Source organism: Pteropus vampyrus, unplaced genomic scaffold (genome assembly GCF_000151845.1).
Source record: "Pteropus vampyrus isolate Shadow unplaced genomic scaffold, Pvam_2.0 Scaffold115, whole genome shotgun sequence".
In the NCBI taxonomy this organism is placed as follows: domain Eukaryota; kingdom Metazoa; phylum Chordata; class Mammalia; order Chiroptera; family Pteropodidae; genus Pteropus; species Pteropus vampyrus.
In genome coordinates, this window is record NW_011888896.1 from 462226 (window position 1) to 484717 (window position 22492).

General features: G+C 36.2%; 1 protein-coding gene across 1 annotated transcript in view; it reads left to right on the plus strand.

Moving 5' to 3' along the window:
* ERICH3 (glutamate rich 3) overlaps nucleotides 1-22492 on the plus strand; it is a 99622-nt gene that overhangs the window by 47833 nt on the left and 29297 nt on the right. The window contains exons 8-10 of the mRNA XM_023533926.1: nucleotides 4591-4771; nucleotides 13121-13307; nucleotides 18990-19291. Coding sequence (XP_023389694.1) covers nucleotides 4591-4771; nucleotides 13121-13307; nucleotides 18990-19291 — 670 coding nt within the window. The remainder of the gene's footprint in view (nucleotides 1-4590; nucleotides 4772-13120; nucleotides 13308-18989; nucleotides 19292-22492) is intronic.

Genomic DNA, 22492 nt, shown 5'->3' on the forward strand with positions numbered 1-22492 from the left:
TATATTCTGCTTAGTATAAATATTCATGTATACATTCATTATGCTTTATTTCTACTCCTAGATTATGAAGCTTGTTGAGGATAGGCATTTGGTTTTACTTACATTTAATTCAGTGTTTATTAGTCCTGTGTTCATAAACAGGTATTTCTTTATTATCTGTGCAACAAATTAAACACAATTATACTTTTTAGCTGAGGTAAGTATCATGGAAATCAATTATGCCTTTCTGATATAGATCTCTTTTCTCTGGCAACAAATAAAGTCTAACAAATATTAGCTTTGCTAGAGAAGTTGTGCATTTCCTCTGTTTGACTTAATTTTTTAAATATTTTTTTTTTCAATTTCCATTCTTGGTATTTTTTAGACTAGATTTTTCTCACCAGTGGACTCAGATTTGAGAATGAAAAGGAAAACATCAGCATAATTTTAATGTATGGTAATTCAACGTATCTCATAGTAGGCTTGATTTATTTCAGACAAACATTTTCTTTTAACAATGTTTTTTGCTTAAAATTAGTGCTGCAATTTGGTGACTACATAACTAAAAAAGACTTTAAAACAGTTTAAAAATACAATTCAACAGTCAAAATATCTTAGCAGATGGCATTGTGGAACAAAACCCTGAGAGAACGGAAGAGTCAAAGATGCTTCTGGGTGTCTGCAGGAGTTGGAGCTAAAAGGCAAACCTCCCTACTAAGAGGGTCAGATTTGGGGGCCATCTAACCAGAAGCAAATTTCAGCTGGATAAGTTCTAGCTCTTAACAGAGTTACTGAATTCATTCTGTTGGGGGAGATGAGGAAGGGAAGACTCACGTGTTAACTCAGTATCCTCAAATTCTGGAGCTCTGATACCTTCGGAAAGATTGAGGTGTTTGGAGGCATGGCAGGAATAAGGATGCAATATGGGTTACACGGTAGTAAGAAAAATGAGCAAGAACAAAGTGAGAAGAGGAAGCTTAATAAAAGCAAAGGAAGGAAGAGGAGAGAACAAGGAAAAATCAATGAGAAAGAAGAGAAAGAGAAAAACAAAATGAGTGTAGTGAGGATGCTATAGCTTTCTATTATAATCAGTTGCTTCCTGAACCTTTAGGTTATAAACGCTGGAACACCCTTTCTCTGGCTCCTGTCAGAATTTTTTCTTCCTAAGGCTATCAGAGTCAACGTGGGGACCACCTGCCACTCTTTATGGTCAGGCTTTTTATTAATCTTTATCAAGGCTTAATTACCAAAAGTGGTGTTTAAATTAATAGGACACTGTGAGTCAATTTTCATGTTCTGGTTCCAATAGAGTTTCTATAAATATAGAAAGCTTCTGATTTAGAATGGGGTCAATCTACCATAGCTTTTGTTTCAGCAAAGGACAGAATATGGAATCTTTAATTGTTCCATGTCTGTGTCCAATCAAATCAAAGTTTATTAGGCCCTCTATAGGTGTCAGCACTGGCAAGACATTGGGGGCATAAAGGTCAGTAAGACACTATCCTTATCTACTAAAAGAGAAGAATACAAGGAAATAGTTTCAATGCCATGTGACTCATAGAGTTATATAGGTCTGAAGATTTAAAACAGGTCGGTAGTGTTTGTGCCACTACAATTAGTTCAGTTGCTGGACCTTCAAATGTAACACAAGAAACTGTAATAGTTGAGAGACAGTAGGAGTTAGAGAATGTAAAACATTTTACGTTATTTGAGGAATGTTGGACCAAATCCCATGGGTATTGGGAAATATTGGAGGAATTTAAGCAGGATAGTCACGTGATCTATCTAGTGACAGTAGATCACTCTGATATGCAGGAGGAGGGAGATTTTGAGAGACATCAGGCTAGAAAACCACTTAGTAGGGTAACCATACATCTCAGCTTTCCTGGAAAAGGTCTAATTTATACTCTTTTTTTTTTTTTCCTAGCATAATTATTAGTAACAGATCTTTCACTATGTGTCCCAGTTTGGATGATAAATTCTATGGTCACCCTACTAACTGGAAGTTTATTGCAGGGGTCTAGGTAAGGTTTTATGATGTGCAGAGTTCATCAGGTCTTGGCTAACAAGAACAAGCACTTGGACGCCTCTACAAATCTCTTAAATCCACCCCTCGCACAGATGTGGCAGGGAAAAAAGAGGTCCCAGTGAAAATGTAATGTATCATTTGAATGCTAAATATTACAAATATATAATGACTAACAGTTAACCACTCAATGAGCTTGCCATTTGTCAGATCAGATTGTACTCATCTGAGAAAGACAAAAAGAAATGAGAATGTAAAATCATAAGCAAGGAAGAAAGGAAGTGGGGAAGGAAGTCAGAAAGATAACCCTTGGTTGTTCAGGGGCATGAGTCCTTGCTCCTGTTCTTGAAATGGAGCTGAATTTTCTTGGAAGGTTTAAACTCTTGCTCAAGGATAGCAGAAAGGGCTGTGGAAGCTCGTTAAAGTTTCATCAGTCTGGGGTCATTATAACCTTGGAAGATGGTAAGTACAGAGGCAATTTAGTCAACTGAAAGAAACAATTGTTCGTTTCCTAGTGCACATATTTAATCATGAGCTGTCACTTGGGCCTCTTGTTAGAACCCAGAAAAGGTTATTTGGTGGCAATAATTGGGGAATATTTTAAAAAGGGATAGAGCAACCAGACCCAGGAGAAAAGAGATGTTGCTATCAGGAATACCCTTTAGCAGAAAAAAGAATATGAATAAGAGTAAACGAAAAGCATGAAGAGCTGTCACTTCCTTTATTTTATGTTTAAATGTTCCTCTTTCCAGTTTCTCATCTTGTAGGTATGAGGCAGGCCTTTTCTTCACTCTAATCCCACTATTACCATGTATTTATAGTAGTTATCTACCAGAAGCTCACAGGGCTGCCTCTGAATCCATGACACTTTAGAAAGTACTGCTTAACAAAAGGGGGATGCTCTGATTTCATCCGTCATATCATTAAATATTCTAGTGGGAGCTTGGAGCTGGATTTGTCTTAGGCTGGTGATTTTGCATTGGGCTGCACACATGCACTTCGCAGCTCCACAATTGCCCAGGCAAGAGGAAACACGGGATGATTTTGCAGCTGGGAGCCAGGACTGCCATCATCCCTTTGCTTTCAACTGTGACTCAGGGAAATGTTTCCAGTCTGCAAAGAATTACCTAGTTTGCTGATTTACCTTCATGGCTCCTGATGTCCCCAAAACATTTCTGTTTGGAAGCTCTCTTTGTCCGCAGGCAAAACAATTTGCTTAGATTTTAAATCTCGAATGTTCTATTTGAGATTTTAAATCTCAAATGTTGTCTATTTACACTTTTTAGACTGTCATTTGCAGAATTTATCATATTTACTTCCTCTGGATTTTGCTTCAGTGAAAGAATTGAATAAGAAAAAAAAAATCCTCTGTGATGGAAGGGGATAGGTCTGGAGATGGAAATATTTTAGCAGTCCCCTCAGAATTTTATTTGCAGCTTTGTTTCTCTTTAAAAAAAAAAATACATGCTTCCAAAGCATCTGTAATTTAGTGAAATAAAACTCAAATAATTGCCTTGGATTACACAGAAAGTTGGTCTTTTCATATTTTTCATTTAGCTAAAAATTAATATTTAGAAAAGAGAAGTAGATTAAAGGTAATTCTTGGCTTCTATATAATTCTAGAAACTGGCAGAGTTCTTAATAAGCCCTTTTAAAGTCTCAACTAGCTATTCCTATTTCTCTGCCTCCTTCTCTTCCTTTTTTCTGCTTGTCTTTCCTTGTCTTCCTCTTAAAGGTTAGGCAAACACTGTGCTCATTCACAACTGTGAAAATACTTTAGAATATAAACTAGGAGGTAAGGCACAGGACATTTCTTTTAATCTCTGGCGTTTAAGTTCATTGTTTATTTTATGAATAATTTAAATTGGTCAATGACATAGAAATCGGATAGGTTTATGAGGTAGTTTTTTTGTTGTTGTCAGATATATAGTTTGATATTTAAAATCATGTTAATAGTTGGTTTTTCATTAAATTGAATGCTTCCTTGAAACTGGATAATCCTAGGCATGTAACAATACATGTGCCTAATCTTCAGAGTGACCATAGAAGGGATCAAATGTATAAATGTATGTATCTTCCTTTTAATAGAATAAGCTCAGTGCTCAAGTGCAAAGACAAACAACTCAATTACAAAAATAATAGCTAAATCAAAATTAATGTCAATTCAAATTAGGACAAAATTATGTCACCAATATTTATTTAATAAATGTGATTTAAATTTTTATTTGAGAACCAGCTAAAAGAGCCAAGAACAGTTTCCTTTTAGGATTCTTGATATTTTGGTTGTATGTAAAACAAACACATGTGTGCATGCACGCACATACATTAAATAAGAAGTGACAAATCGTGTACAAATCCCCAGCATTTACCTTAAAAACACAAAGCTAAAATATATATGTTATAATTATTAGAAGGATTTATTTTGTAATAGGCTTTACTTTTTGTGCACTGTGTAGACCGACGTTTTATAAAGTTTTTGTCGCTAGGTACGTAAAAATAGTTTTTTCTATTCTTCATATTGCAATGTCATTAGAAGATAATTAGTTAATAATCTCTCCCTTTTTTGTTGTTGTTGTTGATTTTAGGATTCAAGAAGGATTCATAAAACACCACTGCATAGTAATGCAGTTATTACGATGATCTATTTGGGGAAAAATCTGCACCTATCTTATGATCACCCAGACTTCCGGGATGAAATAAAAGTTTATCAACAGCACTGTGGTGGGGAAAACCTTTGTGTCTACAAAGGCAGACTACTTGAAAAAGGTACACATAAAATGTGAATTCTTTTCAATTGCTCGAAGTTGATGTTATAGATAAGCTATTGTTGATATTATATCAAAATGAGTTCAATCACTCTATGAAATTATGCATATCTAGGGACTTATAACCCAGCTGCCTTGAAGTAAATCTAGATTTACTACTGCATGATTGAAACTGAAGCAGCAATTACTCTTGCAGATTGTGGAAGAAAGAATCTGTAGTGATTTAACCAGTAACAGATTAATTTTGGGATAGAGATATATGATCATTAAAATGTTGCACGAATAAACTGTCCCCCAAATTACAAGTTAATTATTTGGCTTGCCATAGTCGATTATATTATACATTATTCTAAGAGAAAAATACCAGGTTGGCAATTTGTTTTTTTGAAGCATGTTGAGATAAAGTCACAAATCCAATAAATTCACGGTGAATCACACCAAAATAACATGGTACAGAATTTGGCTAAATGAATTTAGTACATTTCCATTTTCATTTGATCATAAATCCATGTTTGTTAGTGTTGCAGAGGAAGAAATTTTCCTCTACACTTCTAAGTTCTATCTGGTCTAAAAATCGAATTGACATGAGATAGAATAATAGGAGAAAATAACCAAATTTAATTATGTATATATCTACAGGGGTTCCATAAGAATATGGGCCCTAGAGACAAACTGGGTAGTTGAGTCTTACATACCATTTTGAAATAAGGAGAAGGGGTAGGAAACTGAGACTTCAAAGAGTAGGAAGGCAGTTCACAGGGAGATGGAAAGCAAATGTTTAGTAAACAAATGTTTGCTAGGCCATGCAGAGACAATGGGACGCAGAATGAACTTAGATCTTTAGGCCCTGATGAGTCTCTCCTAGTTCATATTATAGTATAGTGATCTGTGGTGATAGCTCCCTTCCTAGAACAGGCCCTCTATCTAAATTCTTTTAGGCAGCAGAGGGGAAAGTCAAAGATTTTTCCTGAGTCCTTTGTTTCTTAAAAATAACCAGCTTAAAATAATTAATACCCCAAAGAGACATGTTTTGGAGTGGCAAACTCTCTCCCCTTCATTAGCATAAAATAAATTTTATATTCCATATAGCAGCAGTCCCCAACCTTTTTGGGACCACAGATCAGTGCTCCTATGAGAATCTAATGCCTGATGATCTGAGGTGGAGATAAAGTGGTGATGCTAGCGCTGGGGAGCGGCTGCAAATACAGATGAAACTTGCCTTGCTGGCCCGCCACTCACCTCTGGCTGTGCAGCCCAGTTCCTAACAGGTCATGGACCAGTACTGGTCTGCGCCTGGGGACTGGGGACCTCTGCCACACAGGGTTTCACATATGCAATGGTTTTTGTCAGTATTTAGTTCTGTGGAATAGCAATTAAAAGTAACAGTTATTATAGGATTATATTTGTTATTTCCTAGTTTGAGAAACTGTTTAAAAAGTAATCATGTTTTTACTAATGAAAAGACATTTTTATTTGGGTCATCTTGATCTAGACTTGGGGGCCAAGGAAGGAGTTGTGGGGAAACACAGAGTTACTTTTGGCTTTCTCATTCTCCCTCATCAAGCAAAATCAGTGATATTAATTTTAAAAACTCAAGTACTTAAAAAGAAACTATGCATATTTAAGAATTAAATATTAAAACTTTCCAACATAAGAAAGGGTAAACACTTAAATGTTAATTTTAATATTTTACTTTATGAAATATATAAAATTTATAAAAAATAATGCTCAATAATGCTAGAAACTATTTCCCCCATTTTATATATTTGACTGAAATGTAATTTATTTTGACTTATTTTATCATAGCATTTGAGAATTCATTCCTTCTGTTTTGTAGGGGAGGAAAATGAGAGGAGGCCAGAGGTCCAGGCTTTCCAAGGTCACACGTACAGCTCTGGAAAGGGTCAAGAATAGATCTTGGCCCCTCAACTAGGTGCAGGACCTCTGCTCAGTACTATCCAGCCCCAGTTAGCTATTCTCAGTTGCAAAGAGTTTCCTACATTTTCATAGTATAAAGGGTATGAAACTGCTAATGATAGTGACATAGATACATGCACTTATCTTTGTTAAGTATAACTTTCAACTACTAATTTAGAAGAATTGCTGAAATTAGCTATAGTCTAAAATTGAAATTAATATAATGAAACTCTTCCTGGGTCTCAGATCATGCTTTATTCAACAAAATGCATGTATAATGTCTATTCGACTGCTGGAAACCATGATACATACAAATGAAAAAAGAACAAGACTTAGCTAAATGATTTTCTGGGAGACAATATACACTCTGTGATAAGAGCGTGAAACCAAAGGTTATGCGAGAGTGTTATTTGGTTAAGTGTTATTTGCATACATATTGATCTTGGGACTGGCTTTTTGTAATGTCATTGGACAGTCTAGAATAATAGGATGGGATAGGGACTTAAATAATTGAATCCTGTCCACACAATAATTTTGTCTCAGCTTGTTCTTGATTGCCAGGAAAGTAATTATTCAAAATTGAAAAGTTCGGTGACTCAGAGTTGACTTGTGGTTCAGTAATTTTAGCAATTTAGCGGAACTAAAAAGAATCTGCCCTTTTTACAAATCAAAACTGTGCAAGATTCAGTGAAATGTGAATAGTTTTTTTAGAAGACTTGTTTAAAAAAGGAGTGTTTAACGTTATGCTTGGAGCAGTAAACTCATTAAAAATGTGGCATTCATTAACTTGTCTTGCTTTCAGATGAGAAATAACAATAAAATTAATTATTTAGTAATGTGGCAAGTGCATCTTTTATTTCCATAGTAATTCATGATGTCTTGTGGTTTGATGTTAGACATCAAGCCATTTGTTGATTGTTTATTATGTACACCTATGAAGTTACTGAATATTTCTGCTACTTGCAAAGAATACAGTTCTTCATAGGCATCTTGATTTACCATGTTCATCATTTCAAATGAGGCAAACCTTGGCTTCCTAGGTTCATGTGGATACAAAGAACCAAATAACTTTTTTCTGACCCTCTTATAATCCTTTTCTTTTCTGCCTCCTTTTCTTGTATTTCTATCATCTGATCCTGTTGTACCTATTTGTGCATTCCGCATTGCTCCCTCATCCAAACCCTCAATGCTGTTATCTTGTCTTTTTGTGTGCTATTTCCTTTGTAATTCAAATAGGATTTTAAATTCAAATCTTACCCATCTTACAAGATTCACATTAAGGCTGTGAAGCTTTCTCAGCTGATTTCTATTCTGGGTTATCCTTCTCTCTTGATGGCTACGAATGTTATTCACTTAAAACCAAAGCATTTCATTGTACTGCGACTTATAATAACTAGTTTTTACTTCTTTTCACTTATCATATATTGATTTTTTTTAGTTTTTAAAAATATCTTTACTGAGGTATAACTTACATTTTATAAAATTTATCCATTGTAAATGTACAATTCATTGATTTTTAGAAATTTTATAAAGTTGTGCAGGCATTATCATAAATCAGTTTTAGAACATCTCCACCACTTCTAAAATTTCCCTTGTAACTTTTGGTTGTTACTCTTCACTCTCACAGCTGGCCCCAGGCAACCACTGACCTGTTTTCGGTCTCTAAAGATTTGCCTTTTCTGGACATTTTATATAAATGAAATTATATAGTAGACAGTATTTTCTGTCTTGCTTCTTTCACTTAGCATAATGTTTTTGAGAGTCATACACTTATAGCATCTGTCAATACTTGTTTCCTTATATCAATGAATATATATTTTTCATTATATGAATGTACCATGTTTTATTTATCCATCTCCAGTTGATGGACATTTGTACTCTTTCCACTTTTAGAGCTATTATAAATCACACTGTTATGAATATACAAATAAAAGTTCTTGTGTAGGCATCTGTTTTCATTTCTCTTAAGTAGGTTCCTAGGAGATGGCTTTTTTCCCCTGAGTATGGGTCACACTTTCCAGTTTCCTTACATGTCTTTTAACTTTTTGTTGAAAATTGAACATTCTAGATCATGTATTAGAGCAACTATGGATTCTAGATTCTGACTTTTCTCTCCTGTTTTTGTTGTTGTTTGTTTAGTAACTTTTTTGGAACAAGTCTGTGAAATTATCCTCTCTCTCCTTTGGTATACAGCCAGTGATGTCTCTGCTCAGATTCTTTTAAATTCTATTTTTATTTTTTAGGCTAGTCTCTTAGGGTTGGTTGTCTTTGTATTTTATAGTTTAGTAATCATCCAGATTTGTCAGAGGTTGTTTTCAAAAACGTTGAGCCAGTAAAGCCTCCACCTTCTGCCAGTGGATCTGTTTGTGGGTGTGTTAGTTTCTTGGGGCCTGACATTAAAAATGTCCCTAAAACTGGTGGCTTAAAACAATGGAAATTTATTCTCTCACAATTCTGGAGGCCATAAGTGTTAAATAAAGGTGTTAGCAGGTTTATGCTCTCTTTAAAAGCCCTTAGGAAGTATCTTTCCTTGCCTCTTCCAACTTTTAGTGACTCCCAGCAGTCCTTGGCATTCCTTGGCTTGTAGCTCCAATATTCCAATCTCTGCTTCTATCTTTACATGTCATTTTCTCTGTATGTCTCTGTGTGTGTCTTCTCCTTTTCTTATAAGGAAATCAGTCATTGGATTTAAGACAAAACAAATCTAGGATGATCTGATCTTGATGCCTCTCTATTATATCTGCAAGGACGCTCTTTCCAAATTAGACTGAGTCCTGAGGTTCTGGATGGTCATGAGTTTTTAGAGGGCAACATTCAACCCACTACAGTGGGTTCAGGAGTACCTTCAAAGTTTGGGCATTTTTCAAGTCTGTACCAACTCTGATTTTTCTGCCAGGCTTTCTTATATTTCTTTTGTTCATGGGTGCAAACTTCCAGTTGGCCAGGGATGTATGAATAGGTTGGGCCTTCTCCAATCCGTGCCACTTCCAGTTAACCGAGGATATATTGAGAGCTAACTGAATGTGTTGGAGAGGGGAAATTTCCCTTTTCCCTCCTTTGTTTCTTTGAGCTAGTTGAATAATTAAAATGACACACAGTGGATTAACAAGGGAAAATCAAATTGAATAGGTACATATGAAGAATCTGCACAAACATACGAGATTCCAAAGACAATTAGCCAGGACGAAGTATATATATCATTCTGGACCAAGGATAAGGAGGATAGAGGTCTAGAATTTCAGAGGAAAGTAAGGCAATTCACAGCTAGATGAAAGGAACTAATGTTTGGTAAATAAATGTTTTCTGGGCCATGCAGAAACAATGGGACAGAGAAAACTTTGATCAGATGGGACTTGCTTGCTTCTCCCTATCACACCTAGTTCATATTAAACTGTAGTTATATATAATGATAGCTCCCTTTATTCAGTAGGTCCTCAAAATTCTTTTAGGCAGTTAAGGGGAAGGTAAAAGGTTCTTCCTGAGTCTTTTGTTTCCTGAAAATAATCAGCCTAAAATAATATTTATGCCAAAGAGACACATCTTGGAGTGGCAAATTTTGCTGTCCTCCAAATGCATCTATGATTGTTTTATTGCCTGTATCTCACTGTAACATTTCTGGCTAGTACACTGGTCTGTTGCTTGCCCTAATTCAAACTAGTTTTGGTTTAGCAGAACCTCTGGCCTTTCATGTTAGCTTGCCTCTGAAATTGCTACTTATTAGTGGTGATGCCACTGGCCAGGTTTTTTTTCTTCTGTTTCAAATGAAGCCAGCCCCCACTGACAGTGAAGCTGCTTGTTATTTATGGCTTGCTCTCCCTTATTAGAACTACAGTGACAAAGTCATGGCAGGTGAGAAGGATGGAAGCGTACCCAAGCAAGAATGCCTCAGATTTCCACTGTTCTTACTAAAAGTTTAGTAATTTTTTTTTTTTATGAATAACGGCTGCTCCATTTATTTTACACCAATGGTCCATTTTAAGAGGTAATATTTTAAGGGAATAGAATTTGGTGACCTCACTCCAAAAGTTTGGTATATTAATTTTGTCTCTCCTGTTAATTACTACTTCTTGAAGGAGGAAACCACATTTGATATCTTTCTAGTATTTTTAGTTCTCTTTAGTGCCTTAAAATAGTGTTTTTCATTGTCTGTCAATAATGAATAACTATTTTATAAATATTATGGAATGCCTTTTAATATTGTATATTATATAATCTTTAAGACTGCTCTGTGAAATGGGCAGATTGGGTCACCCCCTCCACCTCGCTTCTTCATTCACTCCTCCTGCCATCTCTATTTCATAGATGGGAATTCTGAAATGTAAATTTCTGGTCTGTTTTTTTCCACTACTCTATGTAGGAATCATTAAGTCAAGGTTGGGAAGTGTCATTAAAATTTAAAAGATAAAATTACAAAAGAATTAACAAGGGAATAAAGATCAAGTGTGTCAATTCTTATTTAATAAGTTTGAAAAAAATGGAAGAAATGGAATAATAATAGATGGATGAGCTCTTCAGTCACGTGAGTACCTAAGGGAAGGACAATCACATCTAGAAGCTGATGTCCTATGCCTATTCTCAGCATTTCCTTGGTTGTACACTCTTCCTGGGCTGGGTACTTCAAGAATCATGGGTTGTGACACTGAAGCAGAATGGATCATATCACACGAATGTTCCATTCAGGTTTCTGTAATGAAAGCTGTCTAACTAGCTTTCTAGTCATCACTTAAGGAGTCCAAATATCATAAAGACAAGTCTATTTTAAAATCCAATGCATTTTAGTTCCCCCAGACACTATCTTTTCAATTTTCTCTTTCCTAGTTTAATTTACATCATAAAAACTAAGGCATAAATGATGAAAATTATCTTTTTGATAAGTCTGTTCATTAGTACACGTTGCATCTGATTTAGATTTCTTTTTAGAGGCACAATATAGTATAAACACAGTATTTCTAGATGATTCCAAAAGAAATAGGTTAAAATAATAATTCACCAATTATTTATTGGGGCCCTCCTATGCCCTTGGTTCTGGGATCTGGGGAAAAGAAGATCAGTAAGGCCAGTTTCACATCTCACAGATTTCACAAACATGCAGGACAGCAAACATCAGGGTTCTCAATGTGTGGTCCCTGGACCAACAGCATAAGCAGAATGTGGCAACTTGGTAGAAATACAAATTCTTGGGCCCTACTGAATCAGAAACTCTGGGGTGAGGCCCAGCAATCTGTGTTTTAATAAGCTCTCCATGTGATTCTGATGCACACTAAAGTTTGAGAACCGCTGGTGTAGGCACATTTTAATATATTGTAATAAGTGCAACCATAAGAAATATGTACATAGCAGAGGCAAAAATAATTAACTCTATTATCAGTAGAAGTAGAAGGGTCCAGGGAGGCTTCTTTTGTAGGAAGTGACATTAGAAGTGTCAAGAGAAGCAGGTTTCTGGGTCACTCTGTAAAATATGGTTTCTCAGGCTTAGGTTTGGGGACCTCTAGGGTGAGATGTTTTCAGTGAGCCTTGTAAAGACTTGGAATGATTAAAACCTATTAATTATAAGCAATGGTTCTTAATTTATTGGTGGGACATTTGGATAAACGGGGGAGCAAGAAATAGCCTTGAATTCAGATAGAATTGAAAATGGATTGGAGATGCAATAAGTCTGCCCCATGTATATATGTAATAGGATGTTTCAAGTTACGACTAAAAATATACATTTATTTAAAAGCATTACTGGGCTCACAGTAGCCTTTGTCATGTACTTTTTCAATAGACAACATAGCAGGATAGAGGCATGGAATCTAGAGAGATGTTTGGATTCAAATATTAACTCTCTCACTTACTGTATGATTGTGGGTAACTTATTGAATTTCTCTAAGCCTTAATTTCTGCATCTAGACTAGTGATAATAATATTTCCACTTCATGTGGTTATTGAGAAATAACACACCTGAGATAATCAGGCATAATACCTGGCCATAGGAAGTGCTCATATAATGTTAAGTGTCATGATGTTGCATATCAAAGAGCTTTATAAAGCCTTGGAGTATTTTTTATACATAAAAGTAATAGAATGTGTTTTTATGAATTAAAATCTGTCATTATGTTAAGAAAGCGATCCAAACCAGGGGTCCCCGACCCCTGGGCCACATACCAGTACTGGTTTGTGGCCTGTGAGGACCGGCGCCGCACAGCAGGAGGTGAGCACAAAGCTTCATCTGTATTTGCAGCCACTCCCCAGCACTAGCATCACCTCTCACCTCCACCTCACATCATCAGGCATTAGGTTCCTATAGGAGCACCGGTCCCTGATGCCAAAAAGTTTGGGACCACCGAATTCTAGACCATAATGTTATAGTTCTGTAATAGAAAAGTTTGATTTAGCACATGTTAGTCCAAAGTCAGTTGCTTTCACTAATGTATCTCCTTTTTAATTCCAGAGACCTTTCAGTTTATTTCCAAAAGGCACCATGGTTTCCCCTTCAGTCTCACCTTTTTCTTGAATGGGATCCAGGTGAACAGGTTAAGCTCCTGCTGTGAATATAAGCATCGAAAAAGTTCCAGACTTGGAGGCAAACGAGGCTACTTTGGGTTTGTGTCTGTGGAGAGATCATCTCCTTGCTACAAGTATGGAAACAAATGCCCTTTGGTAGAGGGCAAGTTTTGCTACCTTTTTCATCATGCTTTGACTGATGCACAATTTGTTAAGAAAGATGTCAGTGTAGATGAGCCTAAAATATCTAAGTTAAAGGTTGTTTATTAAAACCCCTTGTTTAGTATTTGAAATAAGATAAATTAGATGCTCACATGCGTTTCATAATGGGAATAAAAGCTAGTGCTGTTTCAAATTCTGTTTCTCTCTGAATCTTCCTTTCCTCAGTATGCTTTTAAGTTCTGTTTCTGAAGTGAAGGAGAGGGGTTTTTTTTTTTCTTTCTTTTTTTCTTTTTTCTCATTCCTCTTAGTATCTGGTTTTGGGCTGAGCCCCAAAACATGTGCAAGCATCTGGCTTGTACGGTTGGACATTATAGGTTGTGCATTTTATAGGTGTGCTTGCATTATGGTGTGGCCCAAATATCATTCTCATGCTCCTAGTTTCAATCTCGGGCATAAGAAAATGCACGATCAGAGGTAAGTTGTTTATTAGCTTTCATACTGGACTTTCTTTCTGAAGTCAGGAGACTCGCTTGCATGCTTTTTTAAATTTTTTTCTGAAAGTACTCATGGAGATTGACTATATGCTAAACTAGAACACGGGAATGAACTGACCAAAGTATCTGCCTCCATGAAGCCGATTCTAATGGGGAAAGGGCTAACATCCCAATAAACCCATTAATATATATCGGACTATAATAAGCATGATAAACACAGAACAAGTTAAGGGAGATATAAGTAGTGAGGCGGGGAGAAGGGTCAGAGGGTGGAATTATTTTATATAAGACGGTCAAGAAAGCCTTTTCTGATAAGATGTCTTTTGAGCAGAAAACAGAAAAACATTCTTTCCTCTAGATAGTTTTTCAGGTAGAAGAAAAGTGTATATGGAGGGTAAGAGGCAGGAATATGCTTGGTGGCCAGAGCAAAAGTAAGGAATAGAACAATAGAAGATGAGGTCAGAGAGACCGTGAGGCCAAGTTACGTAGACCCCTAAGGTCATTGCAGGGACTTTGACTTTTATTCTGGGAGGGATGCAAAGCCTCTAAGTTAGATTTGGGGCAATGACCTGTCATGATTTGACAGTAGCTCCTATGGGAAAAAATAAACTAGGCAGGTGAGGGAAAGGGTGGAAACTACTTTATTTCAGAAATGAGAGAATGGTAAAAAGAGAAATGACTGGGTTCTAGATGTATTTTGAGAGTAGAGTTTATAGGATTTATTGATGGATTGAATGCTGGACATGTGATAAAGAACAGAGCCAAAGATGATTAAAAAGTTTTTGGTCTGAACAACTGGAAAGATATCTAGTTAACGTGTACTAAGATGGAGAAGACTGTGGGAGAAAAAACAGGGTGAAACAAAGAGATTTTGGGTTTAGACATACTAAGTTTGAGACATCTATAGGTTCTGGTAAGAGGTCCAAATTGGGAATATAAATTTGAGAATTATTTGCTTATAGATGGCATTTAAAGTCTTAAGATGGGATGAGATTGCTTACGAATTGAATGCAGATAGAGAAGATGCTTGAGTAATGAACTCCAGGTTACTTCAGTTAAAAAATGAGGGAGATAAAGAGGAACCAGCAAAAGGCCTAAGAAGGACAGGCGGTGATTAGAAAGAGAACTTCGAGAGAGTGGTGTCTTGGAAATGAACAAAATGTTTGAAGAGCTTGATCAATAGGGTTGAATGTGTGCATAGGTAAAGTAAGTGAAGAATGAGGATCAAGCATGATTTGGTAATGTGTTGGTTATTGGTGATCTTGGCACAAATAATAGTAGAGTAGTAGGAATGTAAGCCTAATTGAAGTGGGTTTAAGACATAATCGGAAAAGAGTAAGGCCAGATAATATAGATCATTCTTTTAAAAGATTTCAGCTATAAAGGATGGAAATTGGGTGACAGCCAGGGGGGAGGATGTAGGAGTCAAAGGAGCCTTTTTATTTCTCAAGATGGGAGCTATTACAATAAGGTTATATGCTGATAGATAGGATTGATACTCCAGAGAAGAAAAAAAAATTAATTAAGCATAACATAGAGGGAGAAATGGCTAGAGCAAAGTGCTTAAGTAGACTAGAAGAGATGGGATCCAGGGCTCACGTGGGGGCATTAGCCTTAAAGGAGAAGAAACATTATAGTAACAGGTGGAGAGATGGCATATAAGATAGAAAGAGGTAAATTGGTGGATGTGTTTGGGCCAACAGATAGTTCTCTGTGGATTATTTCTATTTTTTTTTTTTTTTCAGTCAAACAAGAATTTATCAGTGAGGTCAAGATTGAGGAAGGAGGGATTTGGAAGGTTTTGGAGAGAGATGAGATATGAGTCATCCAGCAAATGGGAGAGCACATGGTCTCAGATGATACAATAGGGGTGCCCAGGAGTACTTTGGACGCACCTGAAGTTGCTTTCTTGTTCCATCTCAAATATGCTTCCTCCATATTTGTGAGCAAGTCATTTAACACATATCTGTTTAACTCTCAAAAAATTATATACCATCATCCTTGTGCAAACACATCGCATTCTTTGGGAGTTTCTGTACAAATCCAAGCTATAAATATTTGATCCTAAATATTCCCTATGGAGATTCAATAATCGTTACCAAAATCTGATTCATGACAAGTTCTCTCCTATTCGATACTTACTAGCCTCTGTCCAATTCTTTATACAATTTCACTTGGTCCCTTCTAGCTTCTTTCTTTGAACTTTTCAAATAACAACAACAAAAATAGTTGTAGCATTAGAGTAAGATCTATTATCCTCAACTAAAAGGCTCAGTTCTCATAAAACATTAGTTTTCTTTATCTTTAATTTTATTTTTAAAAATTTAATTTTTTTTTAATCTTTTGAGTCCCTTCACCTATTTACAATATTTTGTTGGCTTCATAATCATTTCTTCAAATGAAATCTGTGAATGTCCAAAGTAGAACAGTGTGGTGTCACTTGAATTCTCCTTGCTGCAGACCAGGTAAACGTCGAGGCAGAATGGTTTAAATAGGGGCAAGGATGGGTAGGTGAGTGCTGGAGCCTTGCCTATTTGTCCCTGTCCCACTTGACACTACTCTGATTATTCTAGAAGTACCCATACTACAGAACTCCAGTGAAAATTGAGACCTGCCCCTAAGGAGACTGATCACTTATCATATTGTATAACTTTTTGGGGGGTCACATCCATAATAATACTTATGTTATTTTAAAAGGCTGTACATTAATTCCTCCAGTTCTTTAAAAATGAAATTTATTTTAATTCATTTAAAAATAGTGATTCCTAGAACTTTTATTGCGATAAAATAAAACAGTAGGGAATTATAGTTCTAAAAATAATTAGGAATTATGTGCTTAAGGTCCACAAAAAAACAAGAAAACTTTGGCAGTGGTCACTTCCAAAGTGCAGAAGTTCCAAAACTGATCTGATACCTCACTTATGGAAACTATTTGACGAGACATGGTAGTTACTCTCAGTTACTAGAGTGAAACACAGGAAGAAGAATTGCCTAACCAAATAGAATACAGAAAGCTTCAGTAATCAGAATCAACACCTCAAATTATACTCTGAAGCCAACTAGGTAGTCAGTGATGAGGAGAGCACAGATGTTACCCACTTTGTTTGTCCAATTCCCTTAAGCAGATGGGCAATAAAAAGTCTGTGCATGCAGTAGGGAGGCATCAAAATATCTACACAGTCACAACATAAACTTGAAGTAACAGCATAGCAGAGGCTCCAAATCAATGGATTTGGTATTGCCATTGATAAGGGAAGAACAGCTTGAACAGAAGGCAGTGTAGGTAATCATATTCTGTGAAGATTCATTTCCCTTTTATTCCAAGGAAAGCATACTTTCCTAAGTATGTCATCATTACAGTTGGGAAGTATTTATCATACTTAATATAGGTGAGGTAAGTGTATTCTTATTATCTCATTTTTTACAGCCCAATAGCTACTTTGAGTACAGATCCTTTTAGCTTTATTTTATGAGGAGATATTGAAAAGTGATGTAACTAAGTTCTCGTATTTGCTTGTGGGAAGAATTAATTCCTATTTCTAGACTAGAGATGATTGAAATTCAGTAAAATCTTTAATTAAAAAAAAGTGCCATTGAATTTGATTCACATTGAGGCAATTTTCAAATTCTACATATTATTTCTATTATTCCTAGACCAACAAGTCTTGACTGAATTCTGATCTCTTTTCACCTACCCATCGTAATTGATTCAGTTCCCCAATAGTTGTGTAACCTGGAGAGAGGGGGACATGTATATTTCTAGAGGAGGAAGAGAGTGGAGACTGATAAGTGCCAGGCCCCTGTTCCAGGTCATGAATTATCTCTAGACCCTGATGAAAACTTCTTCAGGTTCTGTTAGTCTCTGGTGGGGAGTGTGAGTACTTTCCCTGGTGGTAAGCTCAGCGGTCTAATGTTTGTAGGTATAGCTAGTCTCTTGAGAAGGTCATATCTGTAATCTAACCATGCTTTTGTACTTGAGTGTGAGGTGATGATGTCTAACAGACCTGAGCTGGAATCCAGCTCCATCACTAACCTGCTGGGTGAGTTCGGGCACATCATGGAACCCTTTATGCCTCACTTCTCTCATTTGAAAGTAATGATAATAGTTATGAATTAATTGGTCTATGGGGGAAATGCTGTAAGATAATGTATATATAGTACACAGGAAAGAGCTTGGCACAGAGAGAATGCTCTGTAATCTTATTATGATAATCATCATCTTATTAATGTATCATCACTATTGGAATTCTTATTTTTATGTTAACTGAGAAATAGGAAAAAAGCTATAGAAGGATTCATTCCCATGATTTTTGTTGTAACTGATTTAAAAAATTTTAAAGTCTTAATACATTTAGATCATCTTCTTGGTTCATCAGATTTGACTTTGAATGACTTTATGCCCTCTGCAAATTATTGCCATCTTTAAAGAACAAAAGCTTATTGCCAGCAGAAATCACCAAAGATTGTGGTATAAGTTTCAAAAGGCGATTCTAGAAATAATAATGACACTTTATTTAAATAAATGTGAAGGCTCCTGAGGTGTTTATTTAAAGGACACAACAACTTTTGAATGTATATGTTTCTTAAAAAATCAGTCATTTATTTAGAGTCAACCTTATATGTCATTTTTTGTTGTTAGAATAATAAATTATCAAAGACTGAATGCCATCTTTCTTCTTCTGATTATTTTTCTCTCTGCTCCCCTGTGTTTATAAACCTGAATGTTCTTTTATCACATAATTCTCATTTAAGGACTTGAGTATGTGTGTATATATATATATATATATATATATATATATATATATATATATATCTCACAAGTCCTTAAATGAGAATTATGTGATAAATAGAATGCAGAAATATATGACTCTAAGGCCAAAAATATGCTTTAAGGCACAAATTTTAGATTGAGACTATAGTTCTTAGTTGTTCTCTTTTCTTATTTATTATTGAGGGTAAAATTATTGAGCATTTGTCATGTTCATTTATAAGATTTTAGTATTAATAAAGAGGAAATAGTTTATTTTAAATTAACTATGTGTACGATAATAAAATATTTCTTATGATGTTTCTTACAAGAATAAGTGATTTAAAAAGTTTTGAGGTTCCACTGTGCTATACATAAAGATTAATAAACTCCTTATGTTCGTATTTTCATAGGTGCATTATTGCAATGGGTCTTGACAAAAAACCAACATCACCAAAACCTAGGAAACAAAGGAGTATTCAAAAAAGAGAGGAACTGGAGAAGGGTGAGGGGAAACTGAGGAAGGATAGAGCATACATGATACCAAGAAGGAATGAGATGGAAGGGAACAAAACCTCTGCTTCAGTCATTTTTTCAGCCGAAGAAGAAAAAATAGGGATCGAAGAAGTAAGAACTGCAATAGAAGAAATGCAACGTAGAGGAAAACCAGGACAAGTTGTTTGGGAAGATGACCATGAAAATCTATTTAAATACGGTAATGAATAATAACACAGGGTTCTTCTATTGTTGCTGCTATTCTTTTGCTTGTCTTAAAAATGTGATTACCAAATTTGCAAAAATATTCATTGTGTTATTACTCAGTGATGATGTTTAGGCAGTGCTGTTACACTGAGGAATCCCTGACCACCTTCCTTTACTGTTTTGCATGGAGTCCTGTGCACCTGCCTTAGGGGAGGGCAGGCCTAACTCCAGAACTGCTGACGGTGATTGTGGGTGGAGGAGGGCAAGGGGAGTTTATGTCTGTGTGAACCAGAGTCCCTATCCACTTCTGTAGATAGAGACCATTCTGACCAAATAGAATTTTGAAAAATATTTGAATGTACTTGCTTTGGTGAAATTGATGCTTTGGCATCAGGTAGGCACAATCTATATGATTATATGTTGGTAGAATATTCTTTAACTAGAAACAGCCTAGAGCCTCTCTGTCTGCCTTTCTTGTTTTCTTTTCTCCTCTCCTTTGCTCTCCTCTCCTCTTCTTTCCCCACCCCTCCCCTCTCCTTCTTTCCTTCTTCCTCTTCATCCTTCTTTCTCTCTCTCTCCTCCCCACCAAACACACACACACACACACACACACACACACACACACGCACGCGCGCGCACACACACACATTCATAAATGTAGTAACGATAATAACAACAATAAAAGAACCAGGCACTGAGCACTCAGCCAGGCACTTTCCACATACTATTTCATTTTATCCTCACCATTCAATGTGGTGGATATTATAACCACCTCCATTTTACAAGTTGGGAAACTGAGGCTCAGACATATAGAGAGAAAGTATCAGAACTAGGATTCAAACTGTAGTTTTCTCTCTACTTAACTTAAGTTCATTGACTGGGTCCTTATAAATGAAACTACATGATAAGAGATTAACAAGGGATAAACAAACAAGTTTATTAGTATATGCATCGAACATACACATGTTCTCAGAGCTGAATAACTCAAAGGAGTGCCCAGAATTTAGACTTATGTGGCATCTTAACAAAAGAACGATTTAGTTTTAGAAAAGTGACAAGACAAAGGAAAAGGGCTTTGAGCTTCTAGGGGCAGCAAATTGTGGGAAGGCAAATATATGGGGATCAAATGGTAGCTAAGAGCTAGTTTTATTGAGATTTGTTATGCTGATTTCTCTTTTGCCATATCTAAAATGAAAAGGGTCTAGAGTTGTCTCCTTTGATTAACTTCAGTCCTTTCTGCTAGAGAGAGGAGGGGAGACACCTTTACAAATTTATGTCCTGCTTTTAGGCAAATAAGCGAAGGCAGCAATCTTTTCTTATATCTATTACTTCTCACTTGCCTTCAGATCAAAATAAAGTGGCATATTTTGGGGTGGCACATTCTGCTACCCTTCAACACTCAGGCTTGTCTAATTTCTGGGCTATGTCTAATTTCAAAGCCCAGACTTTCAAATACTGTCCAACTTGATATTCTGTACAAGCCATCCTTGAAATGACCTGATTCTGGATGATATGTCAAAGAATCAGAAATGGGAGCTGCCTGAGTGTCCCTCTTACACCCAGAAGGCAAAGCCTGGATTAGAGGAGTAATAGCCATGGCTGAGATGATGTGTAGAAGGTCTGGCATCAGGGAAAGGGCACATCATAGATATCTTCTTCCTTACATCATCTTGTTGCTGCCCAAGGCTTTTAGTTATCCAAGGGAATAATTACAGAACTGGTATAGCACTGGATTTTATGTTTGTTTATTACTGAAATAATGTATTCACATTATTTGTTTATTCCTGAAATAATGTATTCACATTATCCTTAAAGAGTTTTCACTCATAACACTGACCGAGTTATCTCTCTCCCTCTGTGATCCCTTCTCATCTCTATTATCTTAGACTGAGAATTTAGAAATATCTACAGCAGCACAGCAATAGCAGAGAGATTAACAAATGGGATTTTTTTTGGTTTGTTTTAACTTTCAAGACATGTAGTTTTATTAAAACCACGTTCAACAGAAGCTTTTCATTTTCTTCATTTAGTTTCTCCTAAACCAACATGGCCAGGGCTATGGATAGCATACTTTATGCCTATAATACAGCTTTTCTGAGATCTTTCTTCTGTGTTGGATAGTTAATGGACTTTAATTGCTTGTTTCCATTAAAAAAAAAAAAAAGAAAGAAAGAAACAGCAGCAGCAAGGCGTCAGCTCTTTACAGCCGCTGATGGTAAGGGCAGCAAGAAGCTTGAGTGGAGGTCAGTGAGGGAGGGTTGCAGCTGGATTGATGTTGACCTCGTGTTGCCTCGCTTCCTCATTAGCAAGGATGGTAAACAACAAGCTAATTGAATTCTCTGTAATAAGGAAGTTGAAATGGGGGAAAAAGAAGAAATTATAAAAAGGACTTCTGAAAACATGCCACCAGTTCTTTCATATTGAAACTACATGAGTTGATGACACAAAGGAGATGTGCTTTGAGCTATAATGCTAATAGAGTACTCTGTGGTTAATAGAAGGCTAATATTTAGATGTGATAATAGTGGTGGGTAGAATAAAGCCAGGGCAGCCTTAAATTTCATATTTTTAGGGGAAAAAAAAACAGAAGCTCCTGCAAAATAGGATGCAGAGACTGTTCTTATGGCTCACTACATATTCTTTCAATTTTATGCTCTGCTTCAATAATGTAACTGTAATTATGTCCTAATTGTGGACATTTGTACTTCTCTGATTTTAATCAGGTGCCTCCATTAAAGTGTACAGAGTACATACTGTGCGTGATTTTTCCTGTTCTACAACCAACTCCCTCTACCCCAATCACAGTCACTATTACTACTAATCCTTAATATTGATTAGGTACCTAATGACCATGGCACTGTATTAAGCATTTTCCAGGGTTTATTGCTCTTAATATTCACCACAGCTTTGTGAGGCAGATTGCCTAAGGTCGCACAACCAGTGAGTATGTAAACTGGGACCTGGGCACATGATTGCCTGACTCCAAAACCCTCATATTTCCCTACTATCTAGTTCTATTGATGGAATTATAGCATTCACTCATGTTCTGTCTGGCCCTCTGCTTATCCTGTGACCAGGAACAAATATCTGTAAAGTGATATATGTGCATGTTTCTCTGTGTGCTTGTATTCTGTGCCTAACCTAAACACCACCTTTTACAAAGTTTTCCATGATCTCCAAATGACTTCCTGTCCTTCTTTAAATCCATTTCACT